The 26741-nt window shown below is 43.3% G+C and overlaps 2 protein-coding genes across 7 annotated transcripts in view; both read right to left on the reverse strand.

Annotated features, from left to right (window-relative positions):
* Nucleotides 1-5129, reverse strand: part of Fbxw12 (F-box and WD repeat domain containing 12) — a 36665-nt gene extending 31536 nt beyond the window's left edge. For all 5 annotated transcript variants that reach the window (XR_777588.1, XM_033756491.1, XM_010610587.2 and 2 more), the window contains exons 1-2: nucleotides 4983-5129; nucleotides 3201-3238 (exon numbers count right to left, since the gene is read on the reverse strand). Coding sequence is in view for 4 of the 5 variants with exons in the window: in XM_033756491.1 (XP_033612382.1) it covers nucleotides 3201-3238; nucleotides 4983-5072 (128 nt within the window). In the remaining variant the exon portion in view is untranslated. The remainder of the gene's footprint in view (nucleotides 1-3200; nucleotides 3239-4982) is intronic.
* A 1523-nt stretch (nucleotides 5130-6652) lies between these two features.
* On the reverse strand, nucleotides 6653-13876 carry Cdk20 (cyclin dependent kinase 20). Of its 2 annotated transcripts, XM_010610588.3 has the most exons (8): nucleotides 13506-13876; nucleotides 13119-13232; nucleotides 10569-10757; nucleotides 10252-10373; nucleotides 10036-10098; nucleotides 9356-9479; nucleotides 8817-8972; nucleotides 6653-7879 (listed from the first exon to the last, which is right to left on the reverse strand). In XM_010610588.3, the coding sequence occupies exons 1-8, from the start codon at nucleotides 13578-13580 to the stop codon at nucleotides 7682-7684; spliced, it is 1041 nt and encodes a 346-aa protein (XP_010608890.1). In that variant the 5' UTR covers nucleotides 13581-13876; the 3' UTR covers nucleotides 6653-7681. The 2 variants fall into 2 exon arrangements, with proteins under 2 accessions (XP_010608890.1, XP_010608891.1); XM_010610589.3 differs by lacking the exon at nucleotides 10569-10757 and having other exon boundaries at nucleotides 13506-13874.
* Between the last annotated feature and the right edge of the window lie 12865 nt (nucleotides 13877-26741).

The following is a 26741-nucleotide window of genomic DNA, read 5'->3' on the forward strand; positions in this document are numbered from 1 at the left end:
TTTAAAAAACTAGTTCTGATTAATACCAATTTATTTTCAAAAGTATATGAAACATTTGGTCTTGGTCCTACATAGGTCCAGTTCCTCCCTGACTTTGTCCTACTGAAGACCAGGAGACAGAGAAACAGGCAAGATCCTCAATGAACTGAGTGAACTAAGGGCAAGGTGAGATAAGCCTCAGGAAGTTGGAAGTGCAAGGAACACAGGCCTACTGGAGCCCCAATGACAAAGGACTGATGAAATCTTCTGAAGACAAGACCAGCAAGCAGGGGCAATTGAGTATCTTCATTTCCCCAAGTCCATCTGCCCTTTCCCATGCCAAAGAATGCACGTAAACCTCAAGATTTAGATGCTTCAGTGGTATCCTCCCTTGGAACCTGCTCTCAACTAGCAAGAGCTTTCCTTTCATTCTAATAAACCACACCCGGTCCGTTCCTCACTGCTGTCCTATTGGCTTCATTCTTCCTTCGCCCTCAGGACAAGAGCCCAGAGGCAGAGATCTAGTTACAGCAGCACTGTCATAATTACATTTTCATAAAATGTATGCCCATCAAGAGATTCATATTTATTCCTTTATGCAGGGGGGAAACGTTACAAACATTACACTACTCTTACATATATATTCCTGTATAGTTACCTTTCCTGGTAACTGGTGCACTTTAGTACTTCCTCTAGCTTCAAGTTACTAAGTTCCAGAACAAAGCAGCAGCTTATAATGTTATGGGAGTTGTTCTCAAAGAAAGTAGGCATTTGTTTGGAAAGGGCTGGGGTGGCTGCTGAATGGAGGATTTCAGCACTTAAGATATACTGTCATTCTCTGGCTCCAGTCCAGCACCCTGAAGGGGTCAGATGAGGAATAACTGGTCCACACTCTTAATGTTCTAAACAGGTACAACATAACCTGTCTCTGCCATCGTACCCTGTGCACTCACTGGGCAACTACTTCTCAGGCTGTGCCAGGCACTGGAGAGCTTCGGACACTGTGGGAAGGATTCCAGGGCCCATATGGGAGAGCCTGTGGGCAGAGAGGGCCTCTAGGCATCCCAGATTATTCTGTTTGTGTAAGACTGACTCACATGAAATAGCTTCTACCATATAAAACTCAGAGGATTTTACAGAACAATCACAAGGCGTGACTTCAGTCTAAAAAGTCCAGCACAAATACTACAGAATAGTAACAAACTGAAAACCCATTAGTGATGTGGCCTATAGAGTGCTGAACAGCTTACACCGGGAACTTGAGGCAAATATGGTAATGTGATACTCTGTGGAGGGTATACAATGTGCTAAAGAGATTTTTTTTTTTTTTTTTTTTTTTTTTTGGTACCAGGGCTCGAACTCTGGACGGCAGGCACCAGAACCACTGATCTAAATCCCCAGCCCTGATGAGAATTTTTTTGAACATCTCAAAGAAATATGTATTTCTCAAAGCTTTTATACACAGGGAGGCAAGGGTGTTGGAGGAAGGGAAGGGGTAAATAAAATTTATTTTAAAAAAAAAAGAAATATATATTGCATTCAGAGGGAAAAGTCCTACCCTGGCTTATCAGTAAAGATGAGAATGAAGACTAGTCTTGCTTCAGCAGCACATATACTAAAAGTGGAAAACAAAGACTAGAGCCTACATTGGCATCTCACCCAGGTAAACAGTTCATTCAATTTCTTAGAGAAATGCACTTGGCAAGACATAACCTTGTTTGTTCACTTACCTACAGAAAAAGTAATTTCCAGAACCAAATGGTAGGTCAAATTGCAGGGATAAAGATATTCTAGTGAAAGTTCTCATATCAAAACTGACTGAAAAGATTATTTTTCTTTTTTCTTGGTACTGGGGATCAAACTCGGATCCTTGTGCTTGCTAGGCAGGTGGCAGAACCACTAAGCTAAATACCTGGCCCAAAAGATTATTTTTCTAATTAATATTAGTAATAAAAAGCAACAAACCAAACAGTGCTATGTAACACTGCAAACTACATACAGTAAGGTTGGCATTCCCAAATTCTCAAATATCTCAAGCAATAGTTATTCTAAAAATAAAAATAAAGAGTTTTCCACGTTTTGTAGAACCTTTATGTGTGAACAGGTGTTTTTCAGCATGAGTGACTACAGTTAATTATAACACCTTCTCAATAGTCAAGGCTGTACTGTATTCAGCAAGAGGTAAGAGTTTTGACAGGTTTTTTATACCTCTTTCCATTTTTCCAGTTTCTGGTAGTTAATTCTTGGTACAAAAGAAAAGATGTTAGGTTCTAAAGGAGGAATGAGTTGGAAAAATTTAGTAATTTAATGATTACAATTTTTTGTATTTTCTTTTAAAAAAATGTGTTAGTATATTTGCAGTACATAATAATTACACTCATTGTGAGGAGTTGGTACATGTATCTAATACATCTTAATAATTTTACTTGCCCTTCCCTTCATCTCTAGATCGCCTTCCCATGTGCAAAAGATCTACCTCCCTACTTCCTATTATCTTTTTTTTTTTTTGGTACCAGGGACCGAACTCAGGTCCTTGTGCTTGCAAGGTAGGCAGCGGTATTATCTATCTTCCATGTTGGTCGTCAAATAATTTATACTCTGGGTTTTTCATGTAAGAGAAACCATGCAGTATTTAAGCTTTTGTGTCTGATTTCACTTAATTTTATAGTCTCAAAGTACACTTATTTTCCCACTATCCTTCTTTATGGCAGAGTAATATTTCATTGCATAGCTTTCTTTATCAAAAAATGTTTTATGCTTTTTTTTTTGCTCTGTAAGTTGTATCATACTCATGTTGCTATGCTGTCATACCAAAGCTGAATTAAAAATAATTAGATCATATTCTGTGGATTTCTCTTGTCAGCCAGGTGCATTCATTTGCTGTCCACTTTTGCCCCAGACAGTGGTAATTCTACCTTCTATCAATATTCTACCTGACATTCTTGTGTTCCCAACCAGAAAGGAGTTTCCAGGTGATACAGACCAGGAATAAGACTTCTATGCACTCAGTACAGCCAGAAGTGCAGAGTGCTCAGAAGAAGATTTATCCAGTGCATCCATATGTCTCCTCCAATCCTTTTTCAAATTTTTGAGATAGGGTCTTGCTAATTTGTCAGGCTGGGCTCAAACTTGCAATCTTCCTGCCTCTGCCTCTCAGAGTGCTGGGATTATGGGCATGCATCACCATGCCTAGCTGCACCTTTTAATCTTCCTTTACTCACCTCCACAATTCCTTGGTCTGTGAAACTTCATTCCAGACCTAGAACAAGGAGGGAGACAATATCTGATCAGTCAATAAGCAGCATCTAGTTTGCCAAGCCTTATGAAGGGGAAAAAGAACTAAACCAGACCCAGCCCAAACTTAAGAAAACTCACCATGGGGAATTAGACACAAATCTGGACAATCGGATAAAAACAATCAAATGAAAAAGGAGAGACTCAGAGGGCGTCAAGGGGGATGAGGTGGGGAGAAGTGATTAGTGATTAAATTTCAAAGGATGAGTAGTTGTTCTCTAAGAGAATGACAGAAGCATTATTTGGAGAGACAGAACAGCTGGGCTACTAGAATTCCTAAGTGTGAGTAAATTAAGTTCTGCTTTAATCAGAAAATAAGGTCTGAGAAACAGAAATGGGAAGAGGAGGAGAAGATTGGCTTAGACCATTCTCAAAAGTCTTAGTGGAAAAAATAGTGAAAAGCTACCAGAGAACTTGGAAGAGGGGATCAGCAGGGTCAAACCGTGTTTTAGGAAGATAGCTCTGGCTGCTGTGAGCAGAAAAGATTGGGAAGGAGGTCAGAGACCTTATATGAAGGGTGTAGCAATGAGTAAGTAGACTAAGGCACTGGCCAAGGGGAGGGCCCAGAGATGCCAAGGCAGAAGAACGAAGCCAGTTTCCCCAGGGGAGAGTGTTGTGCAGGCTCTGCTCTTGAAAATTCTCCCTGCAGAAGTACATTTCAGAGGCTCAGGATGTTTCCCTCAGTGGAATGGGAATCAGAGTACCAGACCTCTTTCCCTCAGGCTCATGCCTGCCTCCTGCAACCTCCTGGCCTCCCCAGCTAAGCGGCTCTGGATTCTGGATCCTCACAATTTCAGCAGACAAAGCTCTACAGCCTTAGGTGGTCCAACCCTTCAGAAGGTTTCCTCCCAGAAAAATGCATTTTTAAGCCCTGGCAGAAGCAACTGTGATCCTCCCTAAACTCAGGACCCCATTTCAACAGGCCTCACTCATCTGTTAGATGTTAAGGGTGTAAAGTTGGTATTTTACAAAAAACAAATCAAGCAAAGATCTGAGCATTTTCCTTTTCTATAGTTTCTAGATCAAAACTCCACTGAAATCTTTACGTAATGTGCCCTGCAAAATAAATGTTAGCTACCTTTAACGATCCTTCCTTAGATCCTGGCGTTCACAATGATGAGGCAGGAATTATAGATCACAGTAGACCTATGGAACAACTGACCAAGAAACGTTGGCGCTACCAGAGGGTATAAAGCACCTCTCCTTCAAACCCTGGTCCTCTTACATTATTCCTGTGAAAATAGCCACGGTACTTATAACAAAGCAGTGCATGGCTCTGGGGGTCATCTTACACAATCACTCTCTGATACTCAGTTTCTTTATCACTAAAATAGAGGTGAAAATCCAGTATTTCACAGAATATACGTAAAACTAGTATTATCAACTTGGGGGCCCGGGGCGTGAGAAGGGAGATGCTCAGGCAAAGCAACCGGAGTAATGCTGCATTTAAAAGAGTAAAAACAAAAGGGCGGGAGATTTAACTCAAGAGGTTCTGCCGCCTGCCTTGCAAGCACAAGGGCCCGAGAATAACAACAACAGGCATTAACATTGGCACAGGGTGGGCCCGAAACGAAACCAAATTCGTTCTGGAAGCTTCCTCCAGGGCTTTCAGTCCTCTAGCGCACCACGAGACACACTTCTGGCGGATGAAGAGGCCGGGACGAGCGCCTGTTTTGGGACAAACCAGCGACCACGAGCCACGCCCTCACCTTGTTCACCTGTGCGGCGCACAGCAGGTCTCGGGCCTCCAGGAAAGAAAATACGTGCAGCAGTTCGTCTGGATGCAGGGGCACAGCCATCTCACCCAGGGGTCTTCTGCCTCGCCCCTGCTCCTCCCGCTTCCGCCCCGCCCAATAACCCGCCCACCTCGCCACACTTCCGTGTGAGCTAACTGCAGTTCCGGGTCCGTGCGCGCTTCCGCTCCTCCCGGCAACCACCACCCAACCCGGTACATTTTGCCCTCCTGGGTTAACTGCTTCAGTGCACATAATTTGTGTCAGGAGCTCTTACAGTCAGCCTGGCCTTGCTCTTTGCCTTGACTTTGACGCCGCCGTCTCTTACCTTTGCCCTCCCTGTCCCTGGTACCCACCTTCTCCTTGAACAAGAACCTGACCTTGCCCTCATCTCAGCTCCAGCCTTACGATCACACTGACTCTCAGCCTCTCTCTGACCGTGGGACTGGCTTTCACCCTTGCAATACCTCACTTACTCTGGACTTGATACTGACCCTGTACATCACCCTGTTTTGGTCCTGGACCTGGCCAAGTTCAGATCAGGTCTAGTGTAAGGGTGAAGTGACGTGTCAAATTCATGGGGTCAGGGTAATTGTCTGGATGAGGGAATGCTCCGGGACAGAATGTAAGAGTCAAATTCAGGGTCGGGGTAAGTGTCTGATCCAAGGCAAAATCTGTGGCAGGTGAAGGATTATAGTGAGAGAGTTCAGGACCATGGTCATTGTCAGAATCATGTTCAAGTCAGTGTGAAAGAAGTTGTGGGGCCAGCAGTAATTTCAAGATCAAGTTAAAGTCAAGGTAAGTAGGGAGTAATGATCAGAATAGAGTCCTGGTCAGGGATAGGGTCTGTGACGGGGTGAAAGTCAAGTTCAGTTCATGGCCAAGGTAAAGTTCAGGGATAGCTTAGTGTTCTGGCTTGTGTCTAGATGTCACCCTAAAGACTCATGTGGTCATAGGATGGGGCTTTTCTGAGATGTCTGGGTCTGATTGTGTGATACTGGGATAAAGGGATAGGAAGGGTTGCTGCTACCATGGCTTCTGCTGGAGCACTTAGTGAGACCCTATCTCAAAAGAAGAAAACAAATAAATAAAAGAAAGGAAAAAGGGCCATAACTCAGTGTGAAAGCCCTAGATTCAATCCCTGCCATGGGGCAGGGGAGTGGAGAGGTATACTTCTATTGCTGCCCTAACAAATCACACAAATTTAGTGTGTGTGTGTGTTTAAAGACAGGTTCTTGCTATGTAGTTCAGGCTGGGCCTGAATTCACTATGTAGCACAGGCTGGCCTTCAACTTGCAAGCAAACCTGTGGCCTCAGCCTAAGTGCTAAGATTACAGGTGTGTGCCACCACACCCAGCAAATTAGTGGTTTAAAACAAAACACATCTAATCTTACATTATTGATCAGAAGTCTGGTTTGAATCTCAGTGGGCCCAAATCAAGGTATTACTTGGCTGCATTCCTTTCTGTATGCTCTAGGAAATAATTTATTTCCTTTTCTCATTACGGTTGTCAGCACAATTCAGTTTCTTGTGGATTTAAGAATGAGGTTTCCAAATGGAAACAACGCTTTTATACATAGGGAGGGGAGGGGGCTTGAGGTAAAATAAAATTTATTAATAAAAAAATAAAAGGAGACAGGCATCATGAAAAAAAAAAAAAAAAAGATTTCCATCTCCTTGCTGGCTGTCAGTAGAAAACCATTCTCAGCTCCTAGAGACCATTTGGATTTCCTGGTTTATGGGCTACTAATTCCATCTCCAAGCCATCTTCATCTCTGAAAGTAGTCAAGCAAAGCTCTTCCTCTTCTGCTGCCTCCTCTTGGCCCTCCTGCATTTCCAAGTATTTTTTTAGCATTGCCTTATCTGTTATGAAATAGGAATAAATGTGTCAGATGGGGTTATACTGAGGTAAGCGAGTTCCACCTAGTCCAGTTTCCTTATTTGCGTGGCTGCTTTTGGCTCGCCTTCATCTGTAGAGTGGATGCTGCTAACTGCTCTGTTGCTGAATCCCCAGCTTGCCCATCCCTGCCCACCTCCCTTCCAAATGAGCACTTAGTCAAGCAAAGGACACAGGAAACCCTCAGGGCAAAAGTGGCTGTGACCACCAGTGAGGGCCATGAGACAATGCCACCTCCCCATTGCCCTTTTAGGAACAGAACAGACACACAGAGATGCTTGAGGCTTTTTTGTGGCGGGGGGCGGTACTGGAGATCAAACTCAGGACCTTGTGCTTGCAAGGCAGGCAGTGGAACCACTGAGCCAAATCCCCAGCCCCAGATAGGGAACCAGAAGACGGTCTGAGAACAAATTAAACCAAACTTGCTTCCCAGAGTTTCCAACATGAAGACATCTTCCCCTCCACACTTCCCCTAGATGGTTCTGACACACATGTCCTGGAGCAGAAGACAGTGCCTTGACAAAGGGCAGGAGGCAGCACTTCATGATGGTCTCTGGTTGGCAGCACAGCTCCCTGCTTCCAACAGCTCATGGGTCATGGTCTCCTCCACTGGGCTGGCCATCCACACTGGCTTGGCTGGGGTGTGCTCCCTGCCTTCTTGAGACCAGCCTCGAGGAGGGGGTGTGGCCCTGGACAAGCTCTGGAGGGTTGAGTCAGGCAGGAAGCAGAACAAGGTGCCAGGTGCACCTGGGGGCAGGCAGGATGAGGGCCAGCGCCTCACCCCTCTGGGATGAAGGGCCGAATCAGTTCTGGGTTCAACAGTGACTCCGCCAGAGGCCGGTCCACACGGAAGTCATGGGTGTGCGGGGGTCCCGGGTGTGCTTTGGGGACCAGTCCACCTGGGCGCTGGGGAACCGGCAGCTCTGATGGGTGGGCAGGCAAGGGAGCAGTGAAGAAGTACTGATGCAGGAGGGCCTGCGGTGGCAAACGAGGGGTAGCAGTCAGTGCACTGTCCCAGGCCTCGGGCAGAGGGTGAGGGGCTGACTCATGCACTCCGCTGACCCAGAAAACCCTTCCTGGGTGGCCACACATCTAGAATGCTGTTATGGAGGCCAAGGACGCAGAGGTGAAAAAAATAGACCAACATGGGTCGGGGTGGAGATAGTAAGACATAAAGGGTTATGATCCTCAGTGTGCCCCATAATGATCAGTGCTGAGCAAAAGAGCAAGAAGAGAAAGAGAAACACTGGCGAGAGACTGCAGGTTCACAGAGAAGCGAGTGAACAGGAACAGGACTCAAGGCCAGGCAGAGGTGCACGGGACAGGAGGTGTGTGAGCATGGCGACAACAGCATACAGGGCCAGCAGGTAATGTGCCCAAGCCTGCAGCACCTGTGACCTGTGAGAAGGACCCTGGCTATTCTGATGAGTGAGGAGTCATGGAAGGGACTACAGAGGAAAGGTGCGACCTGCTGTACTGGACAAAGTCACTCTCTCTGCAGGTGAGTGAGATGATGTGAGGTGAGAGAAGACAGGTTCTGGGAGGATGCGGGAGAGAAGCAGTTGCCAGAGCCCACAGCAGCTGCTGACACTGAGAACCAAGGGCATCTGCACACTGGCTGCTGGTGCCAAGTGCAGGAGGGGATGGGTGACCTCTAGGCTAGATGGAGAGGTCCCAGTGGAAGTAAGGCCTTGCTTCTGTGGTCCTTCCTGTCCTTCCCTGCCTTCCAGAGGCAAGCAGCCTGCTTGGATCTTCTCCTCCAGGTCACTGCTCAGCACTTCGGTCTTTAGCAAACAGCTTTTCAAACACCTTAACATTTCATGCTGGGCCCTGCCCTCTTTCTGGGGGCTGCCACCACCATTTAGTAGAGGTGGGGTGCTGAAGGGATAGTAGCCATGGCTTCTCACCCTACCTGGGATGCTGCGATGCGCTGGCGAGGAGGGTAGAGGAGAAAGTGACCCAGCAAGTCCAAAGCAAGAGGAGAGGCATCGGGCAGCACCTCCTCTAGGGGCACTGGTGCTTGCTCCTTAAAGGAGATCTTGTTGTAGTCCGGCAGCTCTGTGATCTCCTGCAGCAGGAAGAGGAGAAAGGCAGAGGGAGCAGTTGGTGCCCTTGGTGTTTCTCGCTGCCCTCGGCGCCCTGCATGCTTGTACTCGCTCACTGTTCTTACACCCCACTCCTTCACCCCTCCACCACCTACACCCTTTCTGGTGTTGACTCCATGCCCAGCTTGCTGAAACTGTGTGTATGTGTGTTGCAAGAGAACAGGACCAGGCCCTCCTGCCTCCAGTAGAGTAGGAGAGAAGAACCAGAGCTGGGCCAGGATGGTGGTTCCTATTGCTCCAGAGGGGCTGGGGCCATGAGACAAGGTACAGAGAAGGAAGCAGTCACTTTCTGCTGGGAAACAGAGGCCATCTTCCCCCACCCTTCTCACCAAGGGCCCCTACGAACCGGCCAGACTTGGGGATTGGGGGTGCCCAAGATGCGTAGCACACAGCAAAGCTGTTCAATGTCGTTCTCGCCAGGGAAGAGAGGGGAGCCATTCAACAGCTCCCCCATGATGCAGCCCACAGCCCTGTGGATACAGAACCCTGGTGGCCTGGGATCTCACCCACAGGACACCGACTAGACTACACGAGCTCTAAACTCTCAACCAGTGTTCAGAGGTTCAACAATGGTGGTCCAGACCCCCAAAGTCCTCTGTCTAAGAACACAATACAAACCCCCAACAGCTCCAAGACTTCTCAGACCCTCCTGCTGTGGAATGCAAAGTTTGCCCTTCACTTCCCAGGGAAGACCTGTGAACAGCCCCACATCTCATACCCTTGGGTACAACAAACCATCTACTCCCCGCAAAAGGCGCAGAGGTTTCATACCCAGGGACATGATAATCTGACTGACTGGCTCAGAGACATGTCCTCCTGGGGTCTGATCCCTGTACATGCCAGCTTGGACAGTCCACACTGAGCTTCAGCCCACCTCTCCCACTGGCTAAGAAGCTTCACACCTGGGACAACCTGCACCTACCCCTCACCCAACTCAAAAACACAATAAAGAGCCCCAATTCCACCAGGGAGGACACCCCGCCTCCCATGGCCCACATCATCCTCGCCTGTCCCCAGGAGACTCACCATAGATCGACGCCTTGGTCATACTGGCGGGCACCATACAGTAGCTCTGGGGCACGGTACCACCTGGGGCAAATGGCAAAGATGCAAGCCAAGCCACTGGTCTGAACCAGAAGTTCACCTTAGCCCCACCTCAACTCCACAAACCATGTTTAGATAAGAGGCCCTGAAGTACCTCTACCCCAGTGAGCAGGCTGGTGGGAATCCAGCTCACCCTACCTGGTAGCCACCTGGTGTGTGTAGAGGCGGCTGCCATCTGGAGAAAAGATCCGGGCCAGGCCGAAGTCAGCTATCTTGAGCTGGCCTGATGCGCTGATGAGCAGGTTGGCAGGCTTCAGGTCCTGAGTGATGAAGGCAGCACTGGTCCCTCTCCAAACCCCTCAGGACTTTGGGATATGAGGGGTTGCAGGATGACCACCGGAGTTGAGCCTAGGCTCTGCCTCCTCTAGTGCCACACCCCAGCTGTTCACCTGAAGTCCCTGACCCCTCTGACCACACCTTCAAGGGCTGCCTACCCGGCCCATGCGAGGACTGACCCGGTGCACAATGTTGTTGGCATGGCAGAAGGCCACGCCCTTGAGCAGCATCTGCAGGTAGCTCTTGACCTGGGCTGGGGCCAGTGGCCTCTGGGCATGACGCACCACCTCAGCCAGGTCTGACAGCATGAACTCGAAGGCCAGTACAAAGCCCATGCCATGTGGGAACACAGCCTTCAGCTGCACCACCTGTGGGCAGACATTCCATCAGTCATGAGACTCACTCGCTAGACTCACCTTGCCAGATCTTTTCTCTGACCCCAGGGACCCTCAGCCCATTCTCTAACAGAGGACCAGGCTGGCAGAGACAGCAACACAGGGGCTGTGCTTGCTGCTCATGCTGCTTTGCTTTCCAGAGACAAGGCAGTTCCCCTCTCTGATTCTCTGCGAACACTGAGAGAGAAGGTCAATTTGTGGATCTTGGAAAATCATCTGGAGACAAGCAAGCAGATTGGGCCTGTTTCCTTCACAGCCATTAAATTCTAGCACCCAGGGAAGGGCACCAGCAGTCAAATCATGTCTGGAACTGGGATAGATGGAGACATAACACGCACACATACATCATTAGTGTCAGAGGGCCCAGAATGCACAGGGCAGTGAGATCCTGGACAGGGGATAAATGATGGAAAAATAAACAAACAGGATATGCTCAGGTTCTGGCAAGTATAGAAATAGATATACAAGAGGGCAATGTGATTTAAAAAAAAATACATAGATATTTATTTTTGAGACAGGGTCTCACTGTGTAGTTCAGGCTGGTCTTGAACTGACTATGTAGCCCAGACTGACCTCAATCTTGTGGTGATCCTCTGGCCTCAGCCTTCAGGTTTTGCCACTATGTCCAGTTGGCAATGTGATTTTGAGTGAGTGAAAAAGGGTTACTGTACAAGGTGGAGAAAGGTCAGTGGGAGATTTGGAGCACAGCCAGTTATATGGAAATTTGAGATGTTCTGGGCAGGGGGAGCAGCAAGTGCAGGCCCAGTGGCTGGCTAAAGGGACATGACAGAGGCTAAAGGGACATGAGAATGGGATGTCTTTTAGGGGAAGGATGTGTCTGCTATTCTCCCCGATCTGAGATTGGTGTTGGTTACTGCAGAGAGGAGCAAGAAGTTGTGGCTACAGGTAACAATGATTAGGGATCAAGAAAGTCTAGAGGATGTTTTAAAATGGAACCTTCATGCCTGCTGCCCATGGGATTCGGGACCATATTACCAGTCTCCTTATGGATTTCCCTCCACTCACCTCACACATGGACTGTCTAGAAGCCTTTTGTTTGTGTGTGTCTGTGTCTGTGTGTGGTATTGCGGACTCAACCCAGGGCTTCAGTCACGCCGAGCAAGCATTCTACCACTGAGCTATACATATATATCCCAGTCCCTGGAAACCGTTTTATTTTCCTCAAAAACATGAACGCCTTATCACTGTTTTTCTAATTTTCTAGTAGTACATGATCATTTTACAGATCATAACACATGCACACAGATAATATACAACAATATACAGAAAAAAAGGAAAATCACCTGCAGTCAACCTTGGTGCATTTTCTATCAGACTTTCCAACATCTCTAGCGTATATACATACCCCCACATAGATAATATCTTCATAAAACACCAGAGTGACACATAGTTTCACAAGATACTTCAATGAACACATGCCAGGGAATCAGAGACCAGAACTGTGTCAACTTTTCAGGGAGCGGAGTATGTTCTCTGACAGTGAAAGGAGAAAGGGCCATGAAGAATGATGTGGGGGTACCCATAGACACAATAATGCTGTGGGGTCCTCAAAGATCTCCCATGTCATGGAACACATCATGCCAGGTGGGTCCTACACCCCTCTGGCTCCCTTACCACACCTGAGATCTCAGAAGATGGGTCAGGGCTGGTTTTTCCCTACTCTGGTAGGGAGAAAGCACAGAGCAGAGCTCAAGGGGAAGCTCTAAGGGAAGACTGTCTGGAATCCTGAAGGGCAAGGCTTCCACTGACCAGCGGAGGGCCCATGAGCTGTAACAGAACCTCTATACTTTACCTAAGAAACAAAGATCCCCAAACCTGCCTTGGAGAGTAGTAAAGAGGACTCAAGATGATAATATACATAAAATGTTTAATAGAGCCTCTGCAGAACACAGGAGCTCAAAAACCACTGAAACTAGGGGAGTAACTCAGTGGTAGAGCGCTTTCCTAGCATGCACAAGGCCCTGCGTTCCTTCCCTAGCAAGAACAAAGAAAAAAAATCACCAAATGTTTTGATAAAAAACAGTAAGTTCGTGAATAAATGGATGAGTACACGAAAAAATGAGTAAATAAGAGAGTGAATGAGGAATGAAGTAATTAGGTGAATGAGAGTGAACAAGAGGACAAAAAAGGGATAAAAATCAAGTATAAGGAGGTAGATGAATGAAGTGGGTGAGGAAGGAAATCTCCAAAAGGGTTTGGTAAATGGTAGGTCGGTAAAAGAAAGAGGAACAGGGAACTTGTGAAGGAGGCCAGGAGATGACTCGGGCCTGCTGGTTCCCTCGCCCACCCCAACTCAGCCCAGCCTTCACTCACATATTGATTGTCCTCAATCTCCTGCAGAGCCTTGATCTCCCGCAGGGCCTGATTGGGGATACCATCCTCCAGTCGCCGCAGCGCCACCTTCTTGAGGGCAACTATCTCGCCAGTCTGTGCAAGAAAGAAGTCAAAACTGCCTACTGCAGCCCCCACTTTCCCCTTCCCTCGGGCTGGAGAAGAGAGAAAGCGCCCCTGGTCAGGAGAGGTCAAGGCCCTCCTGGCGAGGGCGCAATACTACCGCGCGGCGTGGAGCAGGCCTGGGACCGTGGTGGGTTTGGGGTGGTGGCCACGGCCCAAAGGAGGCCAGAAAGCTATCCTGCTTGGCAGAAGCACTAGGCGTGAGGCAGAGGTCAGCCAGCTCCGCAGCGCGCAGCCCGGCCTCACCTCCACATGCTTAGCCTTGAATACGATGCCGTGGGCACCCTCCCCTATACGGCCCAGGATGCAGTACTGGTCCATCTGCACCCAAGGACCTTTTTTAGGTCCTCGCAGATACGGACGCTAACGCTGGTGCCTAGCAACAAAGCAGCCTGTGGGAGGCGGGCCACTGGAGACACGTGACCCGGAGGACGGCAGCTGCGTTCCGTCAGGGATTGTTTGGGCTCGTCTGTCCCTTTCTTTCGGTCTCCGCTGTCACGACAGTGTGAGCCTAGTTCTACGCGTGAAGAGCTCCACAGGGTAGAGCACCGAAAAGCAATGGCCTCCCTTCAGTCCTCGCTAAACCACCCGGACGCTTTACGATGACGTAGGTCGCGGCGCACGTCGGAAGGGCGGGGCCATGCCGACGGAGGGCGGGGCCTGGGACCAGGAGGCGGAGCCTCGCTGGTGCTTTTTTTGTTTTATTTTTTTTGGTGCTTGGGATCTGACCCTGGACTTTGAGCTTTCGCTTGCGAGGCAAGTCCTGGCAACACTGAGCTAAATCCTCGGCAATTTAGAAACTTGGTGAGACCTCATCTTGAAGTGAAGAATAATAAAGGGATAGGGATGTAGCTCAAAATGAAGGCTATAGGTTTAGTTCCCAGACTCTCCCCAATGGAATATGATTTGGTGCGAGCTTGACTCCATACAACAAATGAAAGTTTCCTTAATGCAAGAACTTTAACGCAAGAAAATAGTTTCTTCCTTTTTTTTTTTTCTTTTTCTGAGACAGGGTATCACTATGTAGTCCAGATTGGTTTCGAACTTACCATACTCCTGCTCTAGCCTCGAAAGTGCTGGTATTACAGGTGTGCACCACCACATCTGGCTCAAGTTCGAGTTGATTTTTTTTTATAAGTTTAAAAGGATTAACCATAATTAGATTTTTAGAGAAGCTAGCCAATTCTGGATACTCACATTTTCCAGGAGACAACCTCTAGGTGTTGCTACTAACTACGATAAGACACTAATGAAATATGCAGATTCCAACAGTGTCAGCTAAAGTGGAAGAGAGACCCTAAAAACACATCAAGGGCTGTCTTCATCTGGAATTTTAGGTTACTTGAGATGATTCCTTGGTGCACCTTCTCACTGAATGCCTGCTCTCATCCATCGACCACAGTTCTACCTTCCTGCATCCTCTGATCTCTCTCAAAGCCCTCTATGTATTCCTATTTCCACTGCCATCATCTTTCTTTTTCGTGAGCCCAAAGGCATCAGACTCATCAACAGATCAGTGTCCTGGTGGCAACCTGTGTGATATAAATGCCATTTCAAATAATTTGGTGGACTGGGAGTGTTGCTCAGTGGCAGAGCACTTCCTGTGTGTGTTCAAGGCCCTAAATTCCATCCCCAGAACCACAAAAGCAAATAAAATAACTTGGCACAGAATAATAAATGGTGTGAAGTCAATTACATAGCCATTAAAAAAACAAAATCATAACATTACTAAAATTAGTTTCACATGGGCAAAATTTAGAAAAAAAATACTTTATAGCCTAAAAATTTTGTGGTGGGGAAAAGCCACCCTAAAAGCCTAATTTAGAATTTAAGGGTCGGGGATTTAGCTCAGTGATTCCGGTGCCTGCCTCACAAGCACAAGGGCCTGAGTTCAATCTCCGGTTCAAAAAAAAAAAAGAATTTAAAAACAGATTTGAGACTTTTTGGTTTTGTTTGAGTCTTGTTGTAATACTATATGCAGTTGTTTTTGGAAGTGTAATGTTTTTTAAGAGAAACATCGGTGTTTGATCTCATCCATCCACACTCAAAATTCCTATTCTGAGAACGTAAAACTTTTAGAGGTTTAATATGGTTTTACACCTACATTTATAAATCATGTTTTATATATTTTCTACTGAGTTTTTATTATAGTAAGTGAACATTTGATTCTCTTGACTTCTTCACTATTTTCTTTCCCATCTCTCATTATAAAACATTTCTGTATAAATCAGTGTAAATGAGTATATTCACATTGTGTCCTAGTTATGTTCTACTTTCAGTACATTTTCTTTTTTTTTTTTTGGCACTGGGGATCAAACTCAGGACCTTGTGCCTGCAACGGAGGCATGGTGTCACTGAGCTAAAAACCTGGCCTTTGGTACACTTTCTTTCTTCTTTTTTTTTTCAGCTTTAATTGCATTTATTGGTACATTTTAGGGATACAGTACAGTTACATTCATTGTTGGGATCTTGTACCTCTACATGACAGGTCTTGATTCTCATTGTTTCCCCTTACCCCTGCCCTCCCTTCACCCCCTCCTCCCCTCCCCATCTACATTGGTACGCTTTCTTAATGAAGGACAAAAACAAAAACAAAAAAACCTTCATTTCGGATGAACATTTTTCTTATTTATTTATTTATTTATTGGTACAGGAGATTGAACTCAGGATCTTGTGCTTGCGAAGCAGGCGGTAGAACCACTGAGCTAAATCCCCAGCCCTGGATGTATAGTTTATACACATAAATTATTCACGGATTCTCCAAACCTCTGATGAACGCAGAAACTAAAACTGTATCAGTTATCCACTAATTTCCCCTCCACCCTTCCTTTCTTCTTTCTTCTGAGATGTTTCCCTGGTAGTCTCAGCTCTCCTGCCTTATAGTCTATATTAGCTGGTTTTAAAAAACTTTGTTTCCCATTATTATCCTGGATTTCCTTGTCCACAATGCCAGGACTTTCTTTCCCCTCTTTCCTCTGTTGGAGCACATATTTTATGGAAGGCATATGTTCTTTCTTTTGGTTTCTCCAGCACATTTTTTGGAGCTGGGATTGAACTCAGGACCTTGTGCTTGCGAGGCAGGCGCAGCACCACTGAACTAAATCCCCAACCCTCTCTAGCACTTGGTGGAGCATATTCTCAAGTAATTTCCTGAGACAGGGATATAGAAGAGCTATTTTTTTGAGGCTTTATGAAAATAACCATTTTTCTCAGATATATACTAGTAGCCATATTTCTACAGAATTTTGAAGGCAATTCTTGCCATCATTTAATTTACAATTTGTCACTGAAATCCAGTGTCATTCTGATTTCCAACCCTTTTTATGTAAAGTGCTCTTCTTTTCTTTCTGAAGAAAATTAGTTTTTGGAGTTCTTTGTCCTATTTTTATGCAAATCATTTTATTCCTATTTATAATAATTTTCTCAATTTTTACCATTAATTGTAAGGTTTCTATTCACAAAATGAGAATAATTTGTCAGTAAGTATAATGAACTTATTTTTCTATCCAGTGAAGACAAAGTCACTTCTCACAAAATAAAAATAAATTTAACAGAAGTAAGCCTCCTCGATAGGGACTGAATATTCAAAGATGACCAGAAGTTAACACAGTAAAACATTGAATTCTCAAATTAGTTGAAAGTGAGTCCAAAACTGCCCATGGTAACATAATTTTAGTCATAAAATGAAGACATAAGACAAAAGTTAATTCTGGAAGAACATTTTTATCTAGAACTGAGTGAATCTTAGTTTAGTTTTATAAAAAACATTTAGCTACATAAAAGTGGTAGGGGAAAACATTCTTCTATTTGAAATCAGCTACATGGTTCAGGAAAGAACACAGGACTCCAGTGAGCAGAGTTACAACACAAAGGCTGTGGAGTTGGTCCCCCTGGAACTTGTAGAGTCATGGGGATTTCCCCAGTATTGTTTTCCTGCGGCCTGACGGGCTTGCTTTCCTGTGTCTCATAGCAGAGGTCTGGTGAATTCATTCAGCTACGTATGTTTCTAAGTCTTCCATTCCCCTTCACTTTGAGAGCTCTGTTATGTTTCACTCTGGTCATGAAACCAACTCCTCATGGATCCACATGAAGCACAGAATGGTTAATCAACAACTCCAGGTCTGGAAGTCCTCCGTGCTTTCTCCAGAATTCCCTGTTATCTGTGAAAACCATTTTTCCAAGCCTCTGCTGACTCCCCAGGGCTTCTCTGCCGCCAGGGCCTCTATGTGCCCCTGCTTCCCTCAGCCTCCTGAGCAGCTGCTGACCCTGTGGAGGCCTTGCACTGTTGACAGCTATTCCTTCCATAATCCACCCCAATGACCCTGAAGACAGATCATCACCCAGTTCTGTCGTGAATGACACTCATGGATTTTGGCTTGATTTTCTAGCTTCTCTCTCTTTTTTAAATGAAATAGATTTACTTAATCAGAGAATGAAGACAACACTAGAAATCAGGGCAAGGGCAAGGTGGCAATGAACTAGAAATCAGTGCCCAGAGGAGGCTGGTGACATTACAAAATCACAAATGTAGCAGACAACACTACCTAGTACTAGTGGGCTATCAGTGGCACGTGCTTCTTGCTGTCCTTAATTCAGCTATATTGTTTTATGTTAGGAGTCCGACCAGAGCCTTAAATGACTCAGAGGGGCATATCAGCTGCAGAGTTGGGCTAGTATTGCTCCTTTGCTAATGGCTGTCACTGAGACCTAAGTGAAGTGGCAGGGCCCTGCTAAGTTAAGTGCAGATGAAGTCAGCGTGACCCCAATTAAAATCCTTTCCCTGAATGATTGCTTATCACTGACCTTGTGGGTTGCTTGCTGATTTCGCCTGGTGCCGCTACTGGTTTCTTCCATCCCAGCAAGACAAGCAGTGCTAGCTCCCTGACAGCCCTGCCTGGTGCCATCATGCCAGGTGTTCGGCAGTAATTCACTAGATGCCTTCAAAGCTCCCTAACTCCCTATTCCTTCTCAAGATTGTATTCAATAAACACTGGATGTGCTTGGGGGCCTTTGCCTTTGTTGCCATCAGCAGCACTGACCAGGACCCAAGATCCAGCCTCTTCACTCTGAGTCTCATTTCTGTCTGTTCTTGAATTCACCTTGTGCTGTGGTGGCTCACAGGCCAGGACCCACGGTCGAAGTCCTGATATTGTCCTCCTCCCTGCTTTCTACACACAAATATCAATCATCACGGCACATGTACTTCTGGGGAGGAAAAACTCTGTCCCATACGTTCCTGCTTAGCCTTTGTGTCACACACTCGATACGTGGCAAATGACACACGATAACTGTATAGATATGTGGGTGTAGTGTATTTCGATACATGCATACAATATATAATGATAAGACCTGCATACCTCATTTTTATCACCTCACACAATTCTCATCTCTCGTGTTGGGAACATTCAAAATTCTGTCAAGTTTCCTTTCATTCCCTCCTTTCCCTTCTTCTATTTTCTTCCTCTTCCTCCCTCATTCCTTCTCTCCCTTCCTTTTAATAAGGTCTCGCTGGGTCACCCAGACTGGCCTCAAACTTACAGTCCTCCTTCCTAATTACAAGTGTGAGCCACCAGGCCGAATTCCTTTCTCTTATGTTTAAATGCAATTAATTGTTGTCAGTCTAGTTTTTCTTTAAAAGTTATTCCACCTGTCTAATACCTTGCTGGGTACATTTTAGATACCCATAATGATAACATTCATCATAGGGATGCTGGACCTGTACATGATATATCTTGCCTGTTCTTTTTTTCCTGTTCCTCCCCCCTCCCTCTGACCTCTCTTTCCTTCATTTATAAAAGCTTTGTTTCCATTTTTCCCTCTCTTCTCTTTTGTCCCTTCTCACCTCCCGTCCTCCCTGTTCCCCTTCTCATTTGAACTATTTCTCCCCATTTCTCAATCTCAATAGCATACATTTTGGTCCTTATTTCCACTTTCAGTTCCTCACACCAGAGAAACAACGCAATATTTAAGCATGTGTGTCTGACTTATCTCACTTAGAAATACGGTCTCAAGTTTCATCCACTTAGGTAGAAATTCCATAATCTTATTCTTCTTAATGGTAGAGTAATACTTTGTTGTATTAAAAAAAGCACATCTTCTTTATCCATTCATCAGTTGATGGGCATTTGGGCTGTTTCCAAGATTTAGTTATTACAAACTGTGCCACTACAAACATGGGTGTGCATATGTCACTGTGGTATGATTTAATTCTTTTGGAAAGACATCAAGAAGGGGAATAATGGGGTCAAATGGAACCTCTAGTTTTAGTTTTTTGAATTAATCTCCACACTGATTTCCACAATGGTGGCACCAGTCTACACTCCTAACAACAGCGGAGAAGTGTTCTATTTTAGTCACAGCCCTGCCAGCAACTGTTATTGGTTGATTTCTTGATGATAGCCATTCTTTCTAGAGTGAGATGGAATCTCAGCATTGTTTTAATTTGCATCTCTCAAATGACCAGTGATGTTGAACATTTAAAAAATATATTTATGTACCATTTGTACTTCACCTGAGAAATGTCTATTTCAGATGCTCATTTTTGGATTGGGTTTTAAATTGGAGGAAGGTGTCTCTGTTTTTGGAGTTCTTTATATATCCTAGATATTAATCCTTTATCTGAGGAGCAGATGATTAAATTTTATTTCCATTCTGTGGGTTAAAAAACTCTTTTGAGTTTCTTTGCCTGTGCAAAATCTTTTTTTTTTTTTTGGTATCGGGGATCAAATTCAGGACCTTGCACTTGCAAGGTAGGCAGTGCAAGAGCTTTTAAAAAAAATTCATTTTACTGATACATTTAAAGTATACAATATAATGACGTTAATTGTTGGAAATTTGTATCTTTACATAATCAATCTTGGTTCTTATTTTTCTCCATCCCTCTACCGTCCCTTCAACCCCTCCCTCCCTTTCTACAAAGACTTTGTTTCCATTTTTTCATATTAATTCCATTACCTTCTTTCCTTTCCCATGAGCCACCCATTCCCCTTCCCCTCTGTCCTTTTTCTTATTTCACATTATCTATTATACCTTTTAGGCCTTTTTTACGCTTTCAGTTTCTCACATCCAAAAGCTTTTTAATAAGATGAGATCCCAGTTGTTGATTCTTTGTGATATTTTCTTTGTGATTAGGGTTTTTGTTCATAAAGTCTTTTTGTACACCAATATCTTCAAGAGTTCTACCTATTCTATCTTCCAGTAGATGAAGTGTTTTTAATTAATATTTAGATCTGTGATTCATTTTGATTCTGGTTTAGTGTGTAGTGAAAGATATGGGTCTATTTTTAATCTTTAGCATGTGGAAAACCAGTCTTTCCAGCACCATTTATTAAAGAGGTTATCTTTGCTCCAGTAAAGTTGTTTGTCTCCTTTGGCAAAGATAAGCTGGCTGAGTATGCTTTGGGTTGTTTCTTCATCTTCTAATCTGTTCCACTGATCCTCAGGTCTGTTTTTTTGCCAGTACTGTACTGTTTTTAATCACAGTAGCTTTGTAATATAATTTTAAGTGTGATGCCCCCTTCCTTTCCTTTGTTACCCCAAATTGCTTTTGCTGTTTTAATCTTCCAGCTTCAAATGAATTTTAGGATTGTTTTTCTAGTTATGTGAAGAATGCTATTGGTATTTTAATCAGGATTGCATTAAATCTGGACAACAATTTTGGAAGAATGGCCATTTTCACTGTATTGGTACCTCCTATCCAAGACCAAGGAATACCTTTTCATTTTCTGATTTCCTCTTTGATCTTGTTTTTCAGAGTATTGTAGTTTTCAATGTAAAGGTCTTTAACTTCATTAGACTGATTCTTAGGTGTTTTATTTTTTTGAATGCTACTTGAAAGGTGTGCTTTCCCTAATTTCTCTCTTGGTGAGTTTTTTATTTGTGTACAGGAAGGCTATTGAATTTGAGCGTTGATTTTGTGTCCAGCTATATGACTGAAGTTGGTTATTAAATTTGGAAGTCTTTTCGTGGAGTTTTTGGGGTGTTCTATAAGTGGATCATGTCATCCACAAATAATGATAATTAACTTTTCCCTTTCCTATCCTTATTCCTTTTATTTCTTTCTCTTATCTAATTGTCCTGGCTAATGTTTCCAGAAGTATAACTGAGTAAGAGTGGTGACAGTGGGCCCAGGGATTTAGCTCAGTGGTTCTGCTGCCTGCCTCACAAGCGCCAGGACCCAAGTTTGATACCCGGGACAAAAAAAAAAAAAAATGGCAACAGCGGACAGTCTTGTCTTTTTCCTGATTTTAGAGTGAAAGCTTTTAGTTTTTGCCATTTAGTATGATGTTGGCTCTTGGTTTGTCCTAGATGGCTTTTATAACAGAGTTAAAAATCACTTATTCCAATTTTCTGTAGAATTTTTATCATTAATGAGTGTTGGACTTTGTCAAATGCTCTTTCTGCATCTTTTGAGATCATCATGTGATTTTGTCCTTGGCTCTTTTAATATGGTATATTACCTTTATGTATTTGTGCACGTTTTACCATCTCTGCAACCCTGGGATGAATCTTACTTGGTCATGGTGTACTTGTTCAAGAACCCAGGCCATAATTTTCTCCAGAGCTCGAGAAGCAGTGCTGCCCTTCTGTTTCTGTGCATCAGTGCCTCCTTTGTAACAGGGCAGGTGTTTCAGGAAATGGACGATCAAGCGTGAAAGTGTTCCCCAGTGCCACTCAGAGCACACAGTGTACCCTCTGTAACCCAAAGTCAGTGGCCACACCCCATTACCCATCAGCACTCTGTAAAGCGTGCCAGTGGATGCTCAGGAATGTCAAAGAGGGACTCAGGCATACCTTCTTCAACAGTACGGGCCCGGCTGATCTCATGTTTTCTTCTTCCTTACCAGGTTCTGCACATTTTATAAATACAAAATTCTTGGATGGAGAGATATAGCAGGCTTTGTTAATAATAAACATTACTGGCTCTCTATAAAGCATGCATGATCTCTGACTTACGGTGTTTCAAAAGCATTGTGCATGCATCAGAAACAGTACTTCAGATTCAGAACTGGATCTGTTCAGTGGCCAATGATGTTCAGTCTCAGTCTTCTCTTGAGATTCTGGGCCATGGTGTGGGCTGCGGCTTCCAGTCAGCCTGGCAGTCAAAACGAAGATCAACTGACTACGGTGAGCCGTGTTGCTCAGCCATGATGTTTGGTGGGGAAAGTGTAATAAATGTATTTTCAATTTAGGATATTTTCAATATATGACGGGATTGTTAGGTGTGACTTCAAAATAAATAGAGAAGCACTGTATTTCTATATTTTTTTGTGAGATAATCTCAGATATCTTAAGAATATTTTTGTTTTTTGTTTTGTTTTGTTTTTCTTTTGGTACAGGTTATTGAACTCAGGTCTTTGCGCTTGCAAGCCAGGCCACCGAACCTCTGAGCTAAATTCCCGGCCCTAATCAAGAATATTTTTCCCCTGTACTTTAGGAACAGATTCTCAAAAGCAAAAACAAAACAAAATAACAATGAGTGGTCTCTTGAAGTCCTAACTGCCCAGATATACCCACAATACCCACTTTATCTTGATTAATGCTTGATTCATGAGCCTCACAGTTTGGTGTTTGCTCCAGAAGAGGCCAGAGATAAAGCAGTCTGGAAGCTCACCCTGGCTCCCAGGATGGAAACCTGTCTCTTTAGACACAATGTAAGCCCCCATGGTCAGGAGGTCAAGAGAGAAATAACCAATCAAGCCAGAAGTTCTAGCTCCAAGAAAAGCCCATGGCTGTTATAAACTGCAAAAATAGCATGAAGTTCTACTTAAAAAGTGACTCATGGGCCAGAGATTTAGCTCAGTGGTGCCACTGCCTGCCGCACAAGTACAAGGTCCTGAGTTCGATCCCCAGTACAAAAAAAACAGAAAAACTCCACTTCAGGGTTCCCAGTGTTATCCTCCTACAGTGACTGGGTGAGAGGCAGCTATGGGAGACAGTCATGGAGAGGGTGTGGGTGGGCTAGACATAGACCCTCTGAGAAGTTTAAGGGCACAGGCCCCACCCTCCATGGTAGGCAGACAGGTCTGGTGTGTGTGGCTTTCTGAAATGGCTAGGTCTGAAGGTGTTGGCATTAAGTCTGCTTGAACTCTTGCTCTGCTACATGTTCATCACAGATCAAAGGTCTGACTGTATTCTCCATTTACCTATGTGACCAAGGACACACCTCTGCTTTGATGGTTGCGATAGGCTGGGGTAAATGGACAGGTGGATTCTGAAATAGGGCACGAATCTATAAGACATAAAACTAGACAAAGAAAACTGATTTTATGGATTCCAGAACGGAAGATCCTGGGGGAAATACACTCATTAAAAAATTTGTGCACTCATTCATTTTTTTTCCCTTCTCCACTGACTTTTGGGGGTGGGTTGAGGGATTTTGTTTCTTTTTTTCTGTTTTTTTCTTTCTTTTTCTTTTTTCTTTGCTCCTCTTTTTCTTATTTTTTTTCTGTTACCTTTATCTATTAGTTTCCTTTTACTCATTAACAAAATCCTTTATCTCACCTTTCTCATCTTTTATTGTTTAATTTTTCAAATTTTTCTTCTTTTAGCTTTCCATTCCCCACCCTCTTGTTCTTTACTAATAGAACCATTAAGCTTTATTAACTTTTAGATAGTTAACTCTATGCTGTTACTGTTGAATTCTTTTCTATTGTTAGTGGAGGTGTAGTTGTTACATTTAGTAGATTTTATTGTATGTCAATATTTCGTGTGTGTCAGTGTTTATACTACCATTATAACTCTCTTTTCTATAGCTAAGGAAGATACATTATTGGTTCTTATGGTATGTTACTACTATCCAGTTTGTCTTTGATGCTATTATTATTGCTGATTTATATGCTTTTGCCACAGTGGCATAGTTATTGCTATTAATTATTGTAAACTGCAATAATTATCAATTATTTCTCTGTATGCCAATATAAGATAACTTTTGTGGCATTAACAGTACTGTAGTCCATTCTTGGAAAACTGAGTGCTGGGCCAATTACACTGTACTCAATCAACTTTCATAGCCTGAAAAATACTCTTTAAAAATTGAAGGAGAAATAACATTTCCATAGCATAGAGGACTTTAAGAAATTCGTGACCACCAAACCAGCACTCCAAAAAAAGTTCTCAGAGATATCCTATAAAGAGAAAATGAAGCCAACAATGCTAAAAAGTATAATAGAATGAGTACATCAAACAGTGAGCAGTTGAGCAGATGGTAAAAAAAAAAAGAAAAAAAGAAAATCAGTAACAGGAAAATAATGCAATGACAGGAATAAGTCAATACCTTTCAGTAATAACTCTCAAAATGAATGGTCTCAATTCTCCAATCAAAAGACACAGACTGACAGAATGGTTCAAGAAGCAAAACCCAACAAATGTAGTATACAACAAACACGTTTAATCTGAAGAAGAAATACACAGATTAAAAAATCAAAGGATGAAAAATAATGTTCTCTGCAGTCGGAACTCCAAAACAAGCAGGAATAGCCATCCTACTTTCAAACAAAGTGAACTTCAAGCCAAAACTGATCATAAAAGTCAAAGAAGGTTAAGGGAACAATTCAACTGGAAGAGATAGGAATTATAAACACATATGCACCAAAAGAAGAGATAGGATATAAACACATATGCACCAAACACTGCTATGCCCAACTTCATAAAGCAAACACTACTGGACATAGAAGATCCAATAAACATCAATAAATTATAGTGGGGAATCTCAATAGCCCACTGTCACAAATAGATCTCCTAGGCAAAATAACAAATAAATATCAGAGTTAAAACAAACATTTGAACAAATGGACTAAATATATATATATATATATATATCTACACAGTGTTACACCCAACAACAAAATACACATTCTCCTTAGCAGCATATAGTACTTTCTCCAAAACAGATCACACCCGGGCCCATAAATCATGATTAGTAAATACAAAAGAATCAAAATTATCCTATGCCTACTACAAAACCATAATACAATGAATTAGAAATCAACGGCAAAAGAAACCACAGAAATTATTCAACACTCACTTGAAATCAATGGATCACAGAAGAAATCTAGGCAGATTAGACAATTCCTAGAATCAAATGATAATGCCAGTAAACAGACCAGAACCTATGGGACACAAGGAAAGCATTCCCAAGAGGGAAGTTTATTGCTATGAATGCCTACATCAGAAAAACAGAGTGAACCCAGATAAATAAATAACCTAATGGTGCACACCTCAAGGTCCCAGAAAAGTAAAAATAATCTATATCCAAAGCTAGAACTAGGAAGGAAATTATAAAGATCAGAGCAGAAATTAATGAAATTGAGGCAAAAACATACAAAGAATCAATAAATTGAAAGAGTAAACAAAACAATAAAACCCTTGGCCAATTTTACCAAAAAAGAAAAGAAAAGAAAAGAAAGCAAGAAATGGCCTAAATCAATGTAACTAGAAATGAAAAAGTCAAAATCACAATGGACACTACCAAAATTCAGAAGATTATCAGTAACTACCCCATACTTCAATAAACGAGAGTCCAGAAGAAATGGACAGAATCCTACATACACATGAATTATCAAAAGTGAACCAAGATATAAATACCCCAAATAAACCAATAACAGGCAATAAAATTGAAGAAGTAATAAAAAAATTACCAACTAAGAAAAGCCCAAGAGCTGATGGCTTCACCACTGAATTCAGTAAGAACTTTAGGGAAGACCTAATACCAGTACTCCTCAAAATCTTTAATGAAATTGAAAGGGAAGGAGTACTCCTAAAGTAATTCCTGAAAGCTAGCATTATCATAACTCAAAAACCAGGAAAGAAAACTACAAACCTTTTTCTTTAATGAACATAGATGTAAAAATCCTCAAAAAGATATCGGCAAGCAGAATGCAATAAATCATCAAACAAATCATATGTCATGACCCAGGGATGCAAGGATGGTTCAACATATGTAAATCAGTAACTGTAATCTATCACATAAGCAGGAGAAACAAATCATATCACCATCTCAATTGATGCAGAAAAAACCACTGACAAAATCTAATATCCATTCAGTATAAAAATCCTGAAGAAAATAGGTATAGAAGAGCTTCATCTCAATTTGATAAAAGTCATTTATGACAAACCAATGGCCAGCACAATATTAAATGGGGAGAAGTTGAACACTCTCAAAAATCAGGAAAAAGACAAAGATATCTACTATCATCACTCTTGTTACATATCTCAAAACATTAGCCAGAGCAACTAGGCAAGAGAAAGAAATAAAAGAAACGAAGTCAAATTATCATTATTTGCAGATGACATGATCCTCTCCAAGAAATCCCATCAAAAGACTCCTAAAATTAGTAACCAAATTCATTAGTGTAGCAGGATACAAAACTCAACATTCAAAAATCAATGGTGTTGAAGGGAGGGCAGGGACAAGGGGAAAAAATGAGAACAAGACATGTCATGTAGAGGTACAAATTCCCAACAATGAATGTAACTGTACTG

The sequence above is a fragment of the Fukomys damarensis genome, unplaced genomic scaffold (genome assembly GCF_012274545.1).
Source record: "Fukomys damarensis isolate Sample0158 unplaced genomic scaffold, DMR_v1.0_HiC HiC_scaffold_27, whole genome shotgun sequence".
Classification (NCBI taxonomy): domain Eukaryota; kingdom Metazoa; phylum Chordata; class Mammalia; order Rodentia; family Bathyergidae; genus Fukomys; species Fukomys damarensis.

Excerpts from the sequence above, each read along its gene's own strand:
- Cdk20 (XM_010610588.3), bottom strand. The coding sequence starts at position 13,580 with ATGGACCAGTACTGCATCCTGGGCCGTATAGGGGAGGGTGCCCACGGC. Across the intron at positions 13,233-13,505 it reads TCAAGGCTAAGCATGTGGAG|ACTGGCGAGATAGTTGCCCT; the intron begins GTGAGGCCGGGC and ends TTTCTTGCACAG. Across the intron at positions 7,880-8,816 it reads AGCGCATCGCAGCATCCCAG|GCCCTCCTGCATCAGTACTT; the intron begins GTAGGGTGAGAA and ends TTGCCACCGCAG.